The 21,943-nt window shown below is 38.9% G+C and overlaps 1 protein-coding gene across 2 annotated transcripts in view; it reads left to right on the forward strand.

The window, feature by feature from the left end:
- MRC1 (mannose receptor C-type 1) overlaps positions 1-21,943 on the forward strand; it is a 106,322-nt gene that overhangs the window by 64,275 nt on the left and 20,104 nt on the right. Inside the window, exons 13-24 of one of the 2 annotated variants that reach the window (XM_084894453.1) lie at positions 1,590-1,717; positions 2,225-2,312; positions 3,479-3,623; positions 6,901-6,942; positions 8,151-8,314; positions 9,309-9,376; positions 10,801-10,901; positions 12,414-12,556; positions 12,948-13,062; positions 17,466-17,632; positions 18,557-18,625; positions 19,866-19,968. In XM_084894453.1, coding sequence (XP_084750579.1) covers positions 1,590-1,717; positions 2,225-2,312; positions 3,479-3,623; positions 6,901-6,942; positions 8,151-8,314; positions 9,309-9,376; positions 10,801-10,901; positions 12,414-12,556; positions 12,948-13,062; positions 17,466-17,632; positions 18,557-18,625; positions 19,866-19,968 — 1,333 coding nt within the window. The remainder of the gene's footprint in view (positions 1-1,589; positions 1,718-2,224; positions 2,313-3,478; positions 3,624-6,900; positions 6,943-8,150; positions 8,315-9,308; positions 9,377-10,800; positions 10,902-12,413; positions 12,557-12,947; positions 13,063-17,465; positions 17,633-18,556; positions 18,626-19,865; positions 19,969-21,943) is intronic. The other variant, XM_084894454.1, reaches the window with a different exon arrangement.

The following is a 21,943-nucleotide window of genomic DNA, read 5'->3' on the forward strand; positions in this document are numbered from 1 at the left end:
TCCTGTGAATGGCATATAGCCATGGCATGCCTTATAAGACATGTAGTGTTAATGAAGAACCTGAATTGTCAACGTGCATTAGAACGCTGCTGCTTAATCTTCTCTAACCTGAGGGGTGTGGCTAGTTGGGTGGGAAACTCCCATTAGTAGCAAAGGAGCTGAAGAACTATCCAATCCAGATTAGCCAGTCTGGGTTAAAAACATAATTTATATATTGTAGAAGGGACTACTAGTATATTGGGCTAAACAGGGGAGGATTCAATATTTATTGTTGTTGCTAGGAAAATTTTGAGTTACTATTCAAAGGCCAAATTTATTTATACAAGATATTTGCCTGAGGGTAGTAGGCTGTGGGGATTTGTTGCAGAATTTTGAGAGAAGCAGCAGAATTCTCCAGAGCTGGGAAGGTTCCAGAAGACGACCCAGGTGTGTATTTACGAAATCCGTAGATGTGCGTCACTAAAAACTCTACAGTTTTAGAGGTGCTTGGGGTAGGGTTTGTTTGGAAATATATTGACCATCTTTGTACAAGTTAAGGTATGGGAATTGTTAAAATTCAGCTGATAGTAAATTGATTTAATAAAATAAAATCTTATATCACAATCTAGCAAGTTGAGGCAGTCACAGAAGTCTTAGGATTACTTAAGTGGAAACTTGGTCAAATCACCTTTGTCTAGAATCTAGATGGCTCAAGTTAGGGTCAAAGTGAAGGTTGCCTTGGATTGCATGATGACAGTTGGGCAGCCACAGTTGGTTGGAAACAAATTTCTTTTTCCACAGGCCTTGGATGATGGGGCCAAGACTCATGACAAACAATGAATAAATTTTATAAATGTTGGTGGAGGCAATGAACTCTTACACTGTTTGCGTACTGATAGGTGTTTCCCAGACTGTCACTGTATATGGCTTTTCATTGAAATCTTTTGGATAATATGACATATTCCCTAAATTATTAAACTATCAAATTGGGTTTAGTTTATAACCCACCTTTTTAGATGCTCTGACAGATTGGTACTGGGCATGTATACCAGTAGTTGTGAAAATAGGCATCTATAAGGAAAAGACAAGGTGGAGTTGAAGGACACAGCCAACGAAGCATTGAAAGGCTGCCAGGTTATTCCTTGTTCAGCCTAACAGGATAGCAATCTGTGGCAGAATATTAGGGAGCTTATTTTTCTTAAAGTATTCTTTATTCTTGTATACTTTATCATGTATACTTCATCAAATTTTGTATCAAATATTTTTTTTAATTTTTTTCCATCTTAATGCTATTTTTCATACTTAATCAAATTAACCTGTCTTCAACAGGAGATAGCTGAGCCCATATGCTTATAGCTTCTAAGATTTTAAGCTAATTCCTCCTGTGCTATCAACTTTATTTTTAAAAAATTTTCTTAACAAAATCATCTCCCAAAGTTTGTTACCCAAATATTTGCTCATAAATTTGTTTTTATCCAAGAGAATTATGTTGTGTGGGGTCATTGCAATGTCTTGATTTTCTATAAAGGAAATCTCACCAAAAGTAAATAATTATTTATCTTGAGTTAATAAGCTATGTAAAATAACTCCTGAAACCATATCATCTTTAGCTATTTACAAAAGGATTACATGAGAAGAAAACGTGGTTTGATTCTCGAGATTTCTGTAAAGCTATTGGTGGAGATCTAGCAAGTATCAATAATAAAGAGGAACAGCAAGCAATATGGCGATTAATAATGTAAGTATATTTTCTATATAATATTATTTTCTTTTATCTATTTGGTGCTAATTATGTTGAGAAACATTTTATGTTCCCAAAATTGTTGGCTCATGGTGCTGCTATGAGTTCATGTGTTGTATTTCAAATCTATGGGCCCTTTATTTTATTATTTTATTTTTTGGAGGGGAGGGGGGCTTTTTAAAATCTAGTTTCATTTGTGAATGCCTTAATTTTATAAGTGTAAATCTTGTGATGAATTGCTCTATGAAAGTACAAGACACTCAATAAATATTGTTATATGGATAACTGAGTGATTATCTTTCAGTGTTTTACAATTATTTATTCTCAAAGGGTAGCTTATTTTTAGGATATTTATAGATTCTACCAAAAATGTACATCTATTGAATAATGCTTATATTTAATCATTGAATCTCTTTACCTGTGTAATTTTCAAATTTGATTAGTCCTCATAGCTAACCAAATTTGTTTCATGCATAAGCTTTCTTTATATCTTATATATTGCAGGACTTCTGGAAACTACCATGAACTGTTTTGGTTGGGGTTGACATATGAAAGTCCTTCAGAGGGCTTTACCTGGAGTGATGGTTCTCCTGTGAGTGATTTGATTTAATATATCATTTTCTTACTTTATCATGCAGTATTTATTTTAATGTTATCCTTGGGCTTAATATACATTTTTGGTAAGACTTTTTATTATGATAGCTAGAGACATTTTTCTATGAAAAGTAAATGCTATTTTAGGATTATTATTCTGTCTCTGGTCTAGTATAGTTCTCCTATTCACCCAAGGTGTGATCATGTTGGCTAGATTAAAAAAAAATTGAAAACCCATTGTAGTTTAAAACAAATATAAGATAATATATTTATTTTGGTATGCAAAATTGACATGCAAGTAGTTAATCTTCTTAGACATAGAGTGTTCTTATAGATCAGGAGATCTGGAAATAAGTTTTGGTATTTCATTAATATCCATTAGGTTATGTCAGACTTCTCCATTCTTAGGAATGGAGAAGTGGGAGGCTTGGGCACGTGCTGGCATTTTGGACACTAGTCATCACATTTTTTGTGTGATTTTAGTTCTATCTCCTCTTACACCAGCAACTTCTCAAAGAACTTGGGTAAGATGGTATATTAACAGATCCATTGATATTAGATTTTACATATCATATCTCTGAAAAATAGATCATAATGCTTAGCCTAAAATCCTATGGACTATGATTCCACATTGAAAACATCTCAGGGGACCTAAACCCAGCCCCCTTTTATTTCCACTGTTCATTTTGGTAAAATTTGGTAGTTTTGTTAGCAACACTCCATAGGTCTGCTTCTTTTGTAAAAAGAATGAATGCTTATCTTTATGCTACCATCAAATAAAGAGAAAGTTTCCAACATCTCACTGAAATGTTATCTCTTAAGAATGGGTTATAAATGTAAGAATTTCCTACACTGGTCAGTGGAGCTCTTTGCCAAGTTTTTTTTTTTTCCTTTCTAAATATAAATCTCATTTTTATGGCTCTAAAACCATTCTATTTAATTAAAGAAAATTTTCTAATAATCAATAGCATATTCTACTCAACTTCAAAAGTTTCCATGTAATGAAAGCTCTTTTCCATTCATGTTTATAAATCTTGCTTTAGAAGCAAAGCTATGGGGGGAAATAGGGAGATGGTTTTAAAAGTATAAATATATATTTACTTTCCTGTTTGGGTAAATGATTGGCATTGGGCTGATATAAATCGCTGCCGTTTTTTAACATAGGTTTCCTATGAAAATTGGTCTTATGGAGAACCTAATAATTATGGAAATACTGAATACTGTGGAGAGCTGAAAGGTGACCCTAGTATGTCCTGGAATGATATCAACTGTGAACATCTTAAGAACTGGATTTGCCAGATACGTAAAGGTATGATACCCTGTTCTTTCCTTTATCTTAGCTAGAACTAACCTCCTGACATCCCGATAACGTCCCTTTATTAGCAGAACTAAACAAACAACATAAAAAATAAAGGAACTGGCAGGAGCCATCCTTTCACAGGATGAGAATGAAGTCGCTGAACACAGATAAATGTTCCCAAGGAACAGAAGATCAAAAGGCCACTGGGATTCCTAGACTAGAGTCACGTCCCTGGGAATAGTTCCCATGAGCTCTCATTTCTGGCTCAGTCTCCACAGTGGTAAGAATGGACGGACGTTCTACTCTGTGATAAGAGCAACGACTATGCCATTTCTTTTTTGGAATTGTCACCCTTAGACCTACATTAGATGAAAAATTTCCTAAGTCCGAATATTCTAAATATTGATTTCTTGAGGAAATGTTCAACACAAAGAACAGACACCATTTGGAGGACCCACCATATTACTAATGGTCAAAAAGTAGCAGTGATGTTATGAGTCATGATCTTGACTCAGAAAGGTCCACATATCCAAGTCAGGCAGGGAGGTCAGAGGATCCAGATTCTTATGTTTAAAAAACACAAATAGACCCACCCTTGAACCAAAATATACCTCAACTTGTTCTTTGTAAACAGATAAATGGAACCACATTGCCCTCTGCTGTGGGGAAACCTTGGCCACAGTCTCAATGCTTACTGCTGGAGACACTGTGTTGCTACCGTGTTTCCCCGAAAATAAGACATCCTCCAAAAATAAGACCTAGTGCATGGAAAGATAAGACATCCCCTGAAAATAAGACCTAGCGCAACTTTGAGAGAAAAAATTAATATAAGACACTGTCTTATTTTTGGGGAAACAGGGTATCTGTCTGCTTGTTTTCCTTACTTAGACTAGTGTTTTCAAAATGGAGGAATAACTAGTTTTTCTTCAAAGTTCTAGCTAAAAATTGTTTCATTATGTCTTATTTGTTTATGGGTCATTGGTACTTCTATTCTTATGGATGTTTACTATATTAACCCCAAATCTAAATAACTTGATTCCTTTTATCAGATTCTAAAAGAGTCCAGATATATCAACAACCATTTGAAAAGAAAATTATTTTATTTAACTTTCAGTAAAACATACATTTAATAAAAATATGATTTTTTAAAGAAAGTATATTTTATAAATAAGTAGTTCACATGTAATTATTTCTAATAATGAAATTTGAAGTAATTTTATAGCTAATAATAATATGTGTGACTATAAAATTAATATGTATTGAGCACCTTCTAAATACAAATAATTCATGTATTTTACCTTAGCTATCCTAATATATAAAAACCTAGGGTTCATAACATCCAAAATGAACAATGACTTGACCCACTAGAAGTCAGTGCTGGGTTGCTATGGCTACCCAGTACTGACTGCCACCACTATGGGCACCAACCCAGCACTGACTGCCAAGGGAGCTGCGGATCAGACCCCAAGCGAGTCCTGGAGAGAGAAGCACGGTCTGATCTGTAGCTTCTGTGGCAGCTGTTGATCAGCTGTTGACTCTCTCTTTCACTCTGTCCCTGGCCAGCAACCACACCTCTATTTCTCTCAGGGCTCCTCTGGGGCTGCTAATTAGCCCTGCCTCTCTGATAATGCCCATTAATAGGCCTGGAGATGCTGACTGGCATAGAAACCAACCAATCAGAGAGTAGTTAGAGATGAAGTGTGAGGAGCCAATGGCTGCCTAGGAGGTGGAGCTTTTGATGCTGATTGGCATAGAAACTGACCAATCAAAACCTAATCTGGGTGAACTGCAAAAGCAGAACCTAAGGTGGGGGCTGAGGAGGGGTTTTAAGGGCAACAGCTGTTTGGTTTAAGGTGAAGAAAGCAGTTCAATGGTTTTGTTTGTTTTTTTTTTGTGTGTGTTTTTTTTTATAGAGAGGAAGGGAGAGAGATAGAGAGCTAGAAACGTCGATGAGAGAGAAACATCGATCAGCTGCCTCCTGCACACCCCCACTGGGGGCCTGCAACCAATGTACATGCCCCTGACCGGAATTGAATCTGGGACCTTTCTGTCTGCAGACCGACGCTCTACCACTGAGCCAAACTGGTTTCGGCAGCAGTTCAATTTTTTAATGACTGGTTTGGCAGTGTAGTGCATATGGCTGGCTATCAGTTCAGATATAGGGATTATGTATTTTTGACTGCCAAGAGCATCTCCTCCTGCTAAAAAAGACCCTCTTTGCCCAGCACCCCCAACCCCCAGTTTAAGCAATCCTATCCTATATAATCTCTCTATACTATTAAAAGGCTAATTATACTATGTAGATGGGCAATCTTCTAGATGTCCAACTTCCTTCTGGACAAAGCCATGGTTGTGGGGACTGAGGCAGAGGCCATTAGGGGTGATCAGGATGGCAGGAGAGGGCAGTTGGGGACAACCAGGATGGCAGGGGAGGGAAGTTGGGGGTGAGAACAGGCCAGCAGAGGAGGGCATTTGAGGGTAAGACCAGGCTGGCAGGGGAAAGCAGTTGGGGGCAATCAGGCAGACAGAGACAATTAGGGGAAACCAAGCCAGCAGGGGAGAGCAGTTAGGGGTGAGATCAGGCCAGCAGGGGAGGGCCATTGGGGGCAAGATCAGGCTGGCAGGGGAGGGCAGTTAGGGTTGATCAGGCAGGCAGGTAGAGGCAGTTAGGAGTGATCAGGCAGGCAGGCAGGTGAGCAGTTAGGAGCCAGTGGTCCCAGATTGCAAGAGGGATGTCTGACCGCCAATTTAGGCTCGATCCCACAGGGTTCCCACAAGGATCAGGCCTAAACCAGTAGTTGGACATCCCCCAAAGAGTCCCAGATTTGAGAGGGTGCAGGCTGGCATGAGGGGACCCCCACCCAACCCCATGCACGAATTTTGTGCACTGGGCCACTAGTTTACACATAATTACTAACTCCTTTTTGCAGTTGACAAAACTAAGAGCAAGCATTTTAAACCCAGGTCTGGAATTTGAACCTAGGCTTTCTGATTAATTGGTTTTCTTTCTTTTGTATGACACTGCTTGCTGTGCCTAAAGATTCTCTTTTGATTTGGCTATTATTGCACTTACTTTGTTTATCTTTTTACTCCTACTTCTGTTTTCCTTCACTTTCCTCCTCTATAACATGATAGGAGAATTGGAGAGTAGAAAGGAGGGAGAGGAAAAGAAAAGAGAACAATTAAGATTTTAGTTATATTGTCCCATGAAAATTGTGAAACTAGAAGAATATGTAATAGCAGAAGTGAAGCATACTTTATATTAATTTTTTTGTTTGTTTTCCAGGCCAAACACCAAAACCTGAGCCAACACCAACTCCCGAAGACAGTAAGTGTTTTATTTTTTAATCTCTGTATTGATAGCTTTTCTACGATCTTTTTTTTTTTTCACAATGAAAAATAAAACTTGCCCTAAGAAGGGGGAGAGCAGAAGTTCTTAATATCTCTGAAAATCTCATGAAAGTTTGGATCTTACTCTCCAGACAGATGTTCATGAACACAAATATCAAGCAGTTATTAGTACAATGAATGTTAATAAATCAAATCCAAGCTCACTTGTTTCTTCGTTAGCACATGTATTGGTTTTCTAGGGCTGTTGTAACAAAGTTCTACAAACTTGGTGCCTTAAAGTGACAGCTATTTATTCCCTGGCCTGGAAGTAAGAAATATGAACTCAGTGTCACTGGCAGGGCAATGCTCCCTCCAAGGCTCAAAGGCTCAATTTCCTTGCCTTTACCAGCGTTGAGAGCTGCATTCCTGGCATTGTTATTTCATGGCCCCTTTCTTCATCTTCAGAACCAGCAAGGAGGCATCTTGCTTCATTTGTCATATTGTTCCCTTCTTCTGGAGTCAAATCTCCCTCTATCAGGATACTTGAGGTTATATTTAGGGCCCAACCACATAATCTAGGATAATCTCTCCATTTCCCTTAATTCAGTCCCATCTACCAAGTGCCTTTTTTGTGTAAGGAAACATGCACAGATTCCAGAGATTAGGATCTAGATATCTCTGGGGGTTTCTGTTCAGTCTACATCAGCACAGAGTCATAGAATTTTATGGTTTGGCAGAAGCCTTAGGAACCTTCCTGGTTTGTGAATTCTTTGGTTTTCATGTTATACACAGAAGCACCCTAGTCCATCTGTTACAAGTTGTTTGTTATGTTGAGAGAAAAGATGCTTTCTCACAGCCTCCACTTCTTGCACCTAGCACATCACTGATGCATGGATGGAAATCCTTCCAGCTATGTGATCCTATTGATGAAGGTAAAGGTGGAAGTTCTTTTACCCAATAGAGATACCAGTCCATGGAACTTAGTTGGGAAGAGAAAGTCCTGAGCTTGCACAGAGTTGGTGGCAAGTAGCAATCTGGCCTTAGGCATTTCAGTCTGTGTTTAGCATAAGCATCCTGCTGACTCTGGAGTTGCAGACACCTCTGATAGGGTAGCTACCCTGCTCTTTTCATTTGTGTGTACCATACATACCAGATTCTTGAGTTCACCAAAATAAAATCCATCACCTTTTTCCATGAATTTTTCAGATCCACCAGTCACTGAAGATGGGTGGGTTATTTACAAAGACCACCAGTATTATTTTAGTAAAGAGTCGGAAACAATGGACAATGCACGAGGATTTTGCAAGAGGAATTTTGGTGATCTTGTTTCCATTCAAAGTGAAAGTGAAAAGAAGTTTCTATGGAAACATGTAAGAAAATGATTAATTTAAGAATGGGTCAGTGACATGTGTTAGGCCAAGACAATGTCTATAGCTGGTACCCTGCGGTGCAACTTTAAATTATGTGATGAATTTTCACCTTCTAAGGTCAGGGTAAAGACATAAATGTGGGGGTGTTGGCCATGATAGAAATAAATGACCTGTTGCTTGAATATTCAGTGGAGAATCACAGAAACCCCTTGTAGTCTGGGCTTTGTGGGGATCCAGACTTCATGGCTTTGAGTTCACTAATTTGATTTTCAAAGACTGTAATATCTAACTAGTTGTTTATATCAATTCTTTGTGTATAGTGCAGGTTGATTATTAATTTAAAAATCTATTTTAGTTGGACCAAATTATTGGTTAATAGATAGTACAGCTTGATTATTCATCTAAAAATCTTTCTTGTCAGCGGAGAGTGAAGGTGTAATTTGTATTTTCTAAGAGTTCTTGGTTCAATCTTTCTCTTTAAAAATCTTCATGGCATTTTTGTGTTTTGCCAGAAAAAGGATAGGAAAGAGAGCAGAAAAAAAGTTGAACAGTAATGAGAAATAAAGATTTATTTGATTACAAAGGTAGTAAGAGTGTAGTCTGACTAATCTTCATCTTTGTTGATATACCTGGGTTTGAAGTTATCTTATATTGCACAAATATATGCATGGATCAAGAAGTCTTTTCTTAGACACATAATCCTAAGTGGTGACTTCGTTTAACAGATGGCCTTCAAACAATCTAATTACTATAGACATTCAACATTATAGAGTTACTTTAGATATTTGCTTTATAAATGCAAGTTGTTATATAATGTACATCTTTTTCTTTTTCTTTTTATGAAAAACATAACATTGAATATACGACATTTCTACATGAATCTCTCCTTAGAAGAAGTCCCAAATAGACTGCTTCATTAATGAATAGGTTTTATTTCAGAATTTGTTTATTATGTAAATATAAATTAAACTATATGTAAACTTCCATGTTTTAGATAAACAGGATGGATGCACGGCCAGCATATTTTATTGGTCTACTGATCAGCTTGGATAAAAAGTTTGCGTAAGTAAATAAAAATAAAACAATTTTGTTTAAGCTGGTGATCAGATAAACACCTAAATTATTTTGAGGATTTTATTTTGCTGAATGCATTTTTAAAAATCCACCAGGGTTATTAACCTTAAAAGTATCTTTTATAAAACCAAAAAGAATTAGAAATAATCCTGTTAAATCTTTTCAGCATTCTAATTTACAAATAATTCAAAATCTGATTTACTCTTGCAAAACTTGACCTGTCTTTGTTTTTGAATGCTGTCACCTGTCAGAAAATCACCTGCTAAGAAGGTGTATTATATACATATGAACACTGAATTTATTTTAAAAATTACAATTTCCACTTGGATGCCTTGGCGCCCACAACCAAAGGGTCCTTTTCTGTTCCTCCATTTACTGCTTTAACATCACAGCTTTGAAAAACTGTGTTAACTGCATGAGATGCTTTCCTTTCAAAGCAATTACTCTACTGTTTTCCATAGGGTACAGGGGCCAGGAAAGCTATGAGAGGAAGGAAATTAGTAAGTTTGGGGGGTTTCTCTGCTTATTCATTTATATACATGTTCTCCTGAATTTGAAGAGCAGATATGCCTTCCTGGCTCATGCACAAATAGATGTTTTAGTCACATATGTTCCCTCTGCCTATTAATGCCATTTTTGTGTAACGAGACCTAAACTCACACTCATTATTTTCAAAGATCAGAAATGTTTGAAGCTCTTTTGGATAGGCATGAGAGATCCATTCAGTGATCTCTTGGTCCTTTTCCTGCTAAATGTCTCTGGATTCCTAATTTATTAAAACAAATATTGGTCCATATAACTTAAGAAATACCAGAGAAAATATGTAAATTAGAGAATGAACTTCATGAGAAACTCTATATTCTCAAGCCTCTCTATGGTTGTATTTGTGGCAATGATGCCTAAGAAGTATTATGGGAGATGAACCAGGAAGCAGGCTCTCACCAGACACCAAGTCTGCCAGAGCTTTGATCTTGGACTTTCAGCCTTCAGACTGTGAGAAATAAATTTCTGTTTATTAAAAAACAAAGTTTTATGGGAGGATTTTTGCTCTGACCCACTTCCGAAATAATGGGCATCTCCATTTCTCCTCCCATTTCAAGGCTAAAGGCAGTGTCTTCCAGGGAGGGCAAAGAAAGCAGAATAGCCAAGGCATCAGGTTGCTCCAGGAGCACAATGCACCAGAAGCACCAATCACCTTTGGGGTTTTCCTACCAGTCTCTCCAGAACCTCTCTCTAGAGCCCTCTGTCTAGCACCCTCTCTGTAGTATTGCTTTCTAGAACACTCTGCTCTATCAGCTTAGGATCCTGTGATTACTTCATCTTGATTGACTTCCCTGTTCACACCACTAGGCGGTAGCCAGTTATTCTAATGATTGGACTGTTATTAAAAATGCCTGAATTTTGTTTTCCAGTTGGATGGATGGAAGCACGGTGAAATTTGTGGCTTGGGCCCCAGGTGAACCCAATTTTGCAAATGACGATGAAAACTGTGCAGTCATGTATACAAATTCAGGTAGACAATATATGATACATATCTTGAGTTTGGCTTGTGGTGTGATGTGTCATTTGCTACCTCCTTTGGCTAAAAGTAGAAGGTTGTACAATTAAGTCAGACAGAAGAGAGCATAAAGGAGATTTCTAATTTTAGCCACCTAATCATTAAATATATAAAGGGAAGGAATGTTTAACATTTATTCTATTAAATTATACAATCATCTCACTTCTCATTTTATGAAGTACTTCTTTATGTTCTGATTTGAAGAAAATATACAGAATGTTTATCTCCTTTATCTCTCTCTCCAGTCTTTTTCTTCTAAATTAGAATAAAGATAAAACCTATCTGTTGAGAAAATTAAACAAGATAATACTTCTAAATCACTAAATAATGTTTAGTATATAGAAAGTTTGTTATAACATTATTACCATTTGCTATAACTGGCTATTTAGATACTATATTTGTAATTCCAAGTGTGTACATGGCTCATAGGAAGCTCTTTATAAAATTGAACTATTATTAGTTCAAGTGAAAGAGTGAAAGAATATTGCATTGGCTTTTTGAGTCACTTGCATTAATTAAAGTTTGATTGTAGTATAAAAAACATTTGAGAACTTTTCATATATATATGAAAAGTTCTCAAATGTTATATATATACTAAATATATATAAAATGTTTTATATATATATATATATATATATATATATATATATATACTAAATATAAAAACATATACTAAAGGAGGCCCAGTGCACAAAATTCATGGACAGAGGGGTGGGGGTGGGTTGTCCCTCAGTCCAGCCTGCCTGCACCCTCTACAATCTGGGACATCCCTCTCACAATCCAGAACTGCTGGCTCCCAACCATTCACCTGCCTCTGCCTTATTGCCCCTAACTGCTTCTGTCTACCAGCCTGATCACCCCCCAATCAATCCCCCGCCAGCCTGATCAACACCTAGCTGCTCCTCAGCTGGCCTGATTGCCCCTAACTGCCCTCCTCTGACTGTCTGGTCATCCCTAACTGCCTTCCCCTGCAGGCCTGGTCCCCCAACTGCCCTCCATGCAGGCCTGGTCCCCCCCAACTGTCCTCCCCTTCAGGCCTGGTCCCCCATCAAATGTCTTCCCTGCAGGCCAGGTCCCCCCTCCCACCACTGTCCTCCTCTGTAGGCCTGGTTCCCCAAACTGCCCTCCCCTACAGGCCTGGGTCCCCCCAACTGCCTTCCTTGGCAGGCCTGGTCCCCCCCAACTGCCCTCCCTTGCTGGCCTGGTCTGCCTCAACTGCCCTCCTCTGCTGGCCAACTTGTGGTGGCCATCTTGTGTTCACATGGAGGCAGCCATCTTTAACCACATGGGGGTGGCCATTTTGTGTCTTGGAGTGATGGTCAATTTGCATATTACTCTTTTATTAAATAGGATATATGTGTGCATATATACATATACACACACATGTATATATATATACATGTGTGTGTGTGTGTATATGCATTTTTAAACATGCAAATCTGATTTAACTATTTTTTTCTTTGCCAGGGCTTTGGAATGACATTAATTGTGGTTATCCAAATCCCTTCATCTGCCAGCGACATAACAGCAGCATCAATGCCACAGCTATTCCTACCGTGGCCCCAGCCCCAGGAGGTTGTAAGGAAGGTTGGAGTTTCTACAACAACAAGGTAAGAACAAAATGAGTTGCAATCTTGACACTGATTCTTATATAGAGAGTGGAAATGCAAATTTTTCAGCTTAAAGCTAACTTTTGCTTTACTTAATCATTTTAGAAAATTTTAGGCAAGAATTGGGAGAGATTCCCATGTCAAATTCTTTACAGAAATTAAGAGTATATATAAATATATTAACCAAATTGTTGTACCCTTTGACCAAAAAGAGAAAGGAGGTTTGCAAAATAAGCTTGTAATAAGACTTACTTAATATTTTAGATCTCTATTTGGTTGTGAGGAAACTTACATTTAGTTTTAATCTTTATAAATGATTTTGATGTATTTCAGTAAACTTTTTACTAGTATCTTTAGTTAATCACTGGATTTTTTCCCCCTTTCATCCCAGTGTCTCAAAATCTTTGGATTTGTTGAACAAGAAAGAAAAACATGGCAAGAGGCACGAAAAGCTTGCATAGGATTTGGAGGAAATCTGGTATCCGTACTCAATGAAAAAGAGCAAGGTATGCAGGCCATTGTACAATCAATTGTGCATTTGAACATGCAATTTCTTCATGAAATTATGGAACACTAGAGGCTCAGTGCATGAAATTCATCCACTTGGGGGGATCTCTCAGCCTGGCCTGCACCCTCTCTCAGTCTGGGAGCCCTCGGGGAATGTGCCACTGAGGACTTAGGCACACTTCCCGCCTAAACCAGCAGTTGGACATACTTAATGCTGCAGTGGAGGTGGGAGAGGCTCTTTTGCCAGCTGTGAGCCTGCCTTCTGGCTGAGCGGCACTCCCCCTGAGGGAGCACACTGAACACCAGGGGGCAGCTCCTGTGTTGAGTGTGGTGGTCAGTGCATGTCATAGTGACCGGTTGTTCTACCATTTGGTCAATTTGCATATTAGCCTTTTATTATATAGGATTGTGGTTGTAAATGAGTTTGTGGTTTTCAAAAGGAAAAAGTAAAAAGGGGGGGAAAACCAAGCCCATACTTAGAACTATTTTATTTTGTTCAGTTGTAGGCAGCATGCTGGGCATTTATATATATAAAAGCCTAAGCGACTGTTATGACCAGATGACCAGCAGGTAGCTATGATGTGCACTGAGCACCAGAGGGAAGATGCTCAACACAGGAGCTGCCCCTTGTGGTCAGTGTGCTCCCACAGCCAACCTCCCATGGCCAGCCAACCTCCGGTGGTCCCTCCCAGGCCAGCCCCAAAAGGTCCCGATTGGGACTGGGTGAGATGGCCCAGATTGGCTCCAATCACAAGCTAGGCTGAGGAACCCCACCCATGCATGTATTTGTGCAGCAGGCCTCTAGTTTTGCATATAAAGTTCCTCTTCATTGTCAGAATAACTCTGTGAAGCAGGTATCACTATCCCACTTTGAGAGTGGGAAAGTGGTGTTCAGAGAGCCTGAAATTAGAAGCTTGCTGAGTAAACAATAGGGTTGGGAATCAAGCTGGGTCTCCCAGTTTACATCCCATTCTGTTCCCACCAAACCAGCTTGCTCCCCAAAGAGGCAAAGAAAAACAGAGTTGTTCCAGCAGTGAATGAGAAATTGCTGATTTCCCATTTACTGCTTTTCTAGTCATTTTACCACATAACTTATAATATAATAAAATTGATTTTGAGTATAAACTTTGAACAAACTGAGAAATGCATTTTGATAAAATATAAGGATAAGCCAGAGCTCTGAAGAAGAGCACCGAAGGAGAATACATACCCTAGCCATATAGCAGGTTGTAAAATTCACTGCTCTCAGATGAAAGATCCTTGATCACTTCAGCATGGACTTCTCTGAGCCACGTTATCTGAAATGGATATGAGGTTGAATATGTGACTTGCCTCTTTAAGGAGGATGTTTGACCAGCTGTAGGCTATTCGGATGAAAGTGACTAAAGTGATGAAGGGCTGGAAACCACAGCAAATGGCAAGTGAGAAATGCTTGAGAGGCACCTCCGGTTTCACAGCCTAGAAAAGAGAGGATGGGATTTTCAAGGATCATCCTATGCGGTTCCAGAAGGAAGGCCTAGAACCATGGACGGCAAACTGCAGCTCGCGAGTCACATGCGGCTCTTGGCCCCTTGAATGTAGCTCTTCCACAAAATATCACGGCCTGGGCTAGTCTATTTTGAAGAAGTGGTGTTAGAAGAAGTTTAAGTTTAAAAAATTAGGCTCCCAAAAGAAATTTCAATCGTTATACTGTTGATATTTGGCTCTGATGACTGAGTTTGCTGACCACTGGCCTAGAACCAGCAAGTGGCAGTTACAGGGAAATATTTTTAGGCTTAAACTTAGGAGGTCATTCTAGCCATTAGAACTGATTGGATTGGCTGCTTCATGAGTTCTCTAAAGGGCTGTGAAATTGCTTAAACTGGGAGGCACTCAAATGGATGCTATAGAGTCTTACATATTGATTAGTACCGTGGTCGGCAAACTGCGGCTCGCGACCCAAATGTGGCTCTTTGGCCCCTTGAGCGTGGCTCTTCCACAAAATACCATGGCCTGGGCGAATCTCTTTTGAAGTACTTGTACTGTTGATATTTGGCTCTGTTGACTAATGAGTTTGCCGACCACTGGACTAGTACATAGTGTGGAAGATGCTCAATAGATGTTTGTTGTACAAATGAATTGATGCAGTGTTGTAGGTGAGAGATGTGGTCTGGGTAATTTCTAAGTTCCTTTTTGGTTCCAAGATTTTTTGACATCTAAAATCACATTCTGGATAAATGGTATTATCTCAAATAAATACAAGAAAAAATAAAGACACTAGACCCTGTATCGCACTCTCCCAAATGTTCATTTTGCTCTGTCAATGTGCTGTCTGCTCTCTGTGTGCTGAAACTAGAAGCTTTTCTGTCGAATGTGCTGTCAACGTGCTGTCTGCTCTCCCTATAACTGCCACTGACTGGTTCTAGGCCAATGGTCACACAATGTGCTTTGTATGATAAACCAGCCAAGCTTTCACTGAGCACTTTAGACAAGTTCAGTAACCTGCCAGACACTAAAGCAAGAGGGTCAAACCATAGCATACTAGTACAATAAAAAAAAAAAAGTAAGAATATAATATCTACATTTCTCTAACTAGCCTCCCACATTTTGGGCTTTGCTATCCAGCAGAGGAACACAATAATTGATCCCTCTCTTAACCACAAAGGGCTGATTCCTGGCACAACAAAATTAGAACCTGGGTAATAGAGATGTGCAGAAGGAAACAATTTTCACATAAAATAACATTATTCCTGGCAAAACAGGCACATGCTGTTGAATTCTTATTGTGGTTTTTGGCAGGAAAAAAAAGTCAGTGCTCAAATATTGGCAGTAGAGCTTTTCCACATTTAATTTTGAGTTGGAGATAGGGCAAAAGTTATGATCTTCTTTGAGAAATAAAACTAAAATAAATATCTACCTATGCTCTTCTCTCTCTGAAAAATATTAGAAGACAAAACAATTTTTTAAACCTTTAGTTAATTGAAAAATAGGCACATCCCTGAGCATCTACTACTCTGCAAAAGAATAATCACGGAGCAATAGGATTCCCATGGAATTGTTCTTTTTTTAAACATTAGCACTGTTGTTTAAATATATATATATTTAATATACATATATATATAATATATATATAATATATATAATATATATTAATATATATTTAAATATATATATATATATTTTATTGACTTTTACAGAGAGGAAGGTAGAGGGATAGAGAGTTAGAAACATTGATGAGATAGATCAGCTGCTTTTTGAGATCAATCAGCTGCCTCTTGTACACTCCCTACTGGGGATGTGCCTGCAACCAAGGTACATGCCCTTGACCTGAATCAAACCTGGGACCCTTCAGTCCGCAGGCTGACACTCTACCCACTGAGCCAAACCGGTTAAGGTGGAATTGTTTGTTCCTGAATAAACAGATAATTGTTTGTAGGCTTCTCTGTATTTTGCATTTTCTATTAGTAACTTTAGTGCTTAGACAGTTTTTCTATTTGCACACAAGAGTCGTGTCTGCACATAAATATTTAGAAATTGTCCTTCTGTGGAATTGGTGCTTCTCCGCCTGGTGCCCACAGGTGCCAGCAGGTGTTCCTGGCCCAGAAGACAGCTGTGGTGGGGAGCCTGGGGGGGCCTTAGGGAGGCGGGAGGGGCACACGCACATTTAAGCCTTTTACTGCTTCAGGATATTTCCCACCATCCCCTCTGCCACGGGATTGGTAAGGATGCAAGAGGCAATATTTGTTCTACATTCTTTGACTTTTTCTAGATCTCTCCTGATGATGTGAGTGCTTAGCATCAGGGTGCCCTCTGGGTCCAAGCACACTCCCTGGACAGCTGCTGACCCCTAGGAGTTGGCTGCCCAGGGGTAGTTCCAGCCGGGCAGCTCTTTTGGTTTGGCAAATGGTGTGATCACTTGACAGTTCTTGTTTTGATAAACAGTGTTCATTGAAAACATTTTTCTGGATGAAGAGCCCTCTCTGCCCCTAAGCGGTTCTAGTCAGGTTATTTTATTTCTGGAATCAGAATGGGTGCTAACTCAGCATGACTGGGCAGGAGTTAGAGAGATGTACCTCTTCTACAGGCTTGTGGCAGCTGCAATGCAGACGGGGTGCGGGGAGACCTTAGGCTCCCTTGTCCCAGGGCCCCAGGGCCCTTGGGCAGGGCACAACCTGCACAGCTGTGTGTGGTGGCCCAGATAAAACCTGGCCTTCTATTGTACGAAACTTTTTCAAGTCCCGAGCTGAAGCAATAACACACTGCAAGGTCAGAATGTGTGTGTTTTCATGGTATGCACTTTTAAATAATAATAGAGACATTGATCACATGCTTGATATTTTTAAATTAATGTATTTTGAATATTTTCCATATTTTCAGTATTTCCCTCCAAAGTTACAAATTATCTCGTGATACTTTCTTTCAGCATTCATCACCTATCACATGAAAGATTCCACTTTCAATGCCTGGATTGGGCTGAATGATGTCAATTCGGAGCATACTTTCCTTTGGACCGATGGGCGAGGAGTTCACTACACCAACTGGGGGAAAGGCTACCCCGGAGGAAGAAGGAGCAGTCTTTCATATGAAGATGTAAATATCCCTTCCAAGTCACCTCTCTACACCCTGCCAGTTTGTTTAAAGTCATCATATTCGAGATTAATCTGTGAAAACTCAACTAGAGTGTTCCGTGGTCTGATTCATTCTTGCAGATCTGAACCGTTTCAGACTAAGCCAGCCTTGAAAGAAGGGGTTCAGATTCAGCTAAGAACTCTTCAGTGAGAGACAGGGAAAGCCAGCTCCATGGTGGGCCTCGGTGGTAGGCAGGAGGGAACTGGGACCCAGCGTTATCAGCTGCCCCTGAACTCCTGAAGCTGTTGTAGTGTTTGGGGTGTGGTCTGGAAGCTACCACTACTTCTAAAGATGTCCTCCCCCTCCCCATCATCATTACTGAGCGAATGTTTGTAGAAAGCTTACTGTGTGCCAAACACTGTGTTAAGGGCTTTAGTACATTAACCTAAGAGACAGATGATTGCTTCTTTATTTTACTACTTTTAATCTCATATCATCGAACTGTCAACTAACCAGTGCTAAACACCGTGCTGAGCATTTTCAAAAAACATTAAGATTTTGTCCTTAAAGAAGCTCACACTGAAGCCAGACCACAAGTATTATATATGAAAGAAGACAGCAAAGAAATGAAAGTGCATAACTAGCACCAGCTCTAAAGGATGTAGTAGTTCGGAGGAAAGAAAGTTACTATCGGGTGGAGCGGTTTAATTAGTCAGCACTTACCTGTGGAGCCCTTCACTGGGTGGAGGGAAGGAATCTGAGGAAGAATCGCTAGGGGTCCTTTTCTCAAGAAGTTTAACACAGAATGGCGAGGGGCACTTGGGAGGAGGAGGGGAAGGCCCTGGTAGGTGGGCAAGGTGAGTGGTCTCCCAGAGAAAGGCACAGGTAGGTTTGTTCAGGAATAACTAGTTTTGGATGTAACAGGGGTTTTATGCAAAATACAAGGAAGAAGAAGAAGATGAAGAAGAAGATGATGATGAAGAAGAAGACGAAGACTTCGACTACGAAGGAGAAGTAAGCTTTGGAAGGCAAAAACAGAATTTAGAGAAATTTAGATGCCCTGTGAAAGGCTTGAGCAGGAAACTGATCTGGTCCAAATGACTCCTTTATGAGAATTAATTTGCAGAGTGGGTACATTTTGGTGATGGGTAAGTGATTTCTGTGGAGAAGTTCTTTGACTCCTCTTTACGTTAATGAGGCCTGAAAACTTACTGGAGAAATTAAAGTAGAACGGAATGAGATAGATTTTGCTTAGCGAGATTTCAGAGACAAGAAGTGAATTTCATGTAAAGAAAAATTTTTATTATTGTACAAGTGTATTTGGAACATAAGGAAAAGCAGAAACAACACAAACAAAATCAGTAATCTCACCCTTTAGTTAAAAAGCATTGTTACTTTTTGTTGATTTTATTCCTAGACTTATTCTTAGAGTGTCTAAAATTTTATATTTAAAAAAAAAGGAATCAAAACACAGGTATGGTGATGTTACAATTTCAGGACTTGGAAAATGGAAAGATGAAATACAGTTTGATAAAGAGAGTAGAAGAGCCAAAACCGGTTTGGCTCAGTGGCTAGAGCATAGCCTGTGGACTGAAAGGTCCTAGGTTCGATTCCAGTCAAGGGCATGAACCTTGGTTGTGGGCACATCTCCAGTAGAGAGTGTGCAGGAGGCAGTTGATGGATGTTTATAGCTCTGTATCCCTCTCTCTTCCTCTCTGTAAAAACTCAATTATATATATATTTTAAAGAGAGTGGAAGAGAACTTTTCATATGCATTTTGTGGTGGAAACATGCTTATTGTATACAAGTTTTTAAAACTACATCAGAGATTTTGAACTAGGACGATGAAAGGTAAATACAGAAGGGAGGTGGGCATGAGGGAAGAACCTTTTAAATATAGGATTAGGGGTTCCTAACTGTCAAGACTCTTGGGATAGTGAGGTTAGGGGCAGGGAGGTGGAGAAGACAATCATAGCTGTGTTAGCTGTGAATATAGAAATTATTGAAATTTCTGAGAGCAGAGTTTCTCAGAACTAAATCCAAAATGTATCCAACTCTATTTGACTTACAGTTAAATGGCCAGAGTTCATTGTGAGGGATCCACCTAGGAAGCTGGAGCAGTGCATGGGAAAGAAGGATGAATTGAACTGGCTGTAAATGAATGAGGACAATCTTCAAATTTGGAGTTTAGGCTTCTTGATGAGTTGATTTAAATAATTGCTGATTCCCACTCTCCCCCTCCCTAAATATGCAGGCTGACTGTGTTGTTATTATTGGAACGAAGTCCAAAGAGGCAGGAAAGTGGATGGACGACACCTGTGGCAGCAAGCGAGGCTACATATGCCAGACCCCTCCCGGTGAGTTCTGCAGCCTCCCCACCTGTAAGAGCTGGAGCTGTTAAATATGTGTGTGTTTTTTTTAAATGATCCCCTCATTTTTTTCCCTGGGAACCTTAAACTGCTCTAAAAACTAAAGCTTTATTTTTAAAAAGGACCCCCTTACACACCAGCGGATTTGATTCTTACGATAATCTGTGCATACCTGTGACAGACAAAATGGGTGATATTTTCTGTAAATCACGAGTGTGCCCTCACATCCATTACCAGAAAGGTTTGTGCAGATTAAACTCGGCATGTTTGCCTACTTGTACTTAAAAAAAAAGTCAGAGTAAAAATATTCCATTTCAACTTGCATAATTTGATAAACATCGAGACAAAACATAATATATACATATATGGTGTTTCTTAAAAAATGTAGCTACATGATTTATGTTACTTTTTCAGCTTAGAAAGTCTATTAAATGAAAATAAAACAGAGTATGGGGACACTTACTGAGATTTAAGGTTATGGCTGTATGCATCTTACTTTCTGGTGAAACTAGAATAAAAATGTCTAGCTACACAAGAAGAATGCCAGAAATTAAGAAAATCAACTAGAGATAAGGGTTGAGGTGGGGTTTGCTGTCATCCTAAGCACAGTTCTTGGGGGATCAGTTTAAGTTAGAAAGCACTTCTTCCAGAATTAAAATGTTTTTCTACTTCCTGGGGAATCAGGGAACTAGTGCCAGCTTCTGACTAATGCCAACGATGCCTGAAAATCACTTCAGGTTCTTGCTGATGACTGAAAAGTATCGCAGACATTCTAACCTTTATTAATCCCAAAGCCAGTCTCTCCCAGACTCAAAGCACCCATCTCTACCATGCGGCTGAGAAAAGAACTGTTTCAGTGTCATTGAGAATTCTGTATCAGATTTAGATGTAAGCTTTACCAAAAGTTACAGAAAGTTTAAGCACCAGGACATGTTATCTTTTTCTGTTTTTAATAGTCTTCTATTTTCACTCATAATTAGCTTGTAAAATTGAGATTGCATCAGCTTTAAACTATTATTATGTCATCATTTTTATATGAATGGAATTGAGGCAGCTATTGCATTAATGATTACAATTTAAAAAATAAAAGGCCATGCCACTTCTCTCTGCACTGTGTCCCACAGACCAGAGTCTCAGGCCCAGTAATGCCATCTGTACCTCTGTTCTTTGGGCAAAGAGAAGAGGCTCCTTCCAGGAGTGAATGATGATTCCCATGCTGATTTAAAATCTTTTTCCTATTAGTATAAATGTAAGTGATAGGGCATTTGCCAACCATGAAAATATTTTGAAGATTTAGGCTTAAAGAAAGGTGTTAAAGCAGTAAAGTGAAAAAGGCAGACCATGACATTTTATAGACTGTCAATTAGGCAAAACAAGACACTATGAATGCCCTTTTAAATAAAGGCAATGAAAATAAGAATAGTGGCTATATTTGAATAGTAGGATCAGGATGATGGTCAGTGCCCTCATTTATCAGATTTTTCAAAATCTCTATATATAACATATACAAATATATAAATAAAAATATAAAATATGTGTAAATAAAAAACTATTTAAAATACATATGTTCTCTGTTGGAAATTTATAAAATACAAAAAATATAAAGAAGAGAAAATATTGCCCACAATCTAACTTCTCAATATTTTAGTTTTTAAAAAAATAAGCTTTTCATGAAGAAGCCAATTGGACAGATGAGCCAAGATGCCTAGTTATTGTTGTTGTTTTTCTCTACCTCAAGCCTCATTTTCTACTTTTCGTGGTCCCCAAATTTCCCCACAATGTTTAAGATAAACCCAAGCTGAGAAATGAAACATTTTAAGGACCCTGGCCTAGGTCTCTTGGTTTAATGATATTCTACCAACACAAGGTGGCAGCAACAGCAGAAGAAAGAGGAAGCTGCCTCCACCTGCTGGATTGGAGTTGCCTTCCCAGCAAAATCAAAAGGAAGTTTGGCATTTACGTA

Source organism: Pipistrellus hanaki (assembly GCF_964339955.1).
Source record: "Pipistrellus hanaki genome assembly, chromosome: 1".
Classification (NCBI taxonomy): domain Eukaryota; kingdom Metazoa; phylum Chordata; class Mammalia; order Chiroptera; family Vespertilionidae; genus Pipistrellus; species Pipistrellus hanaki.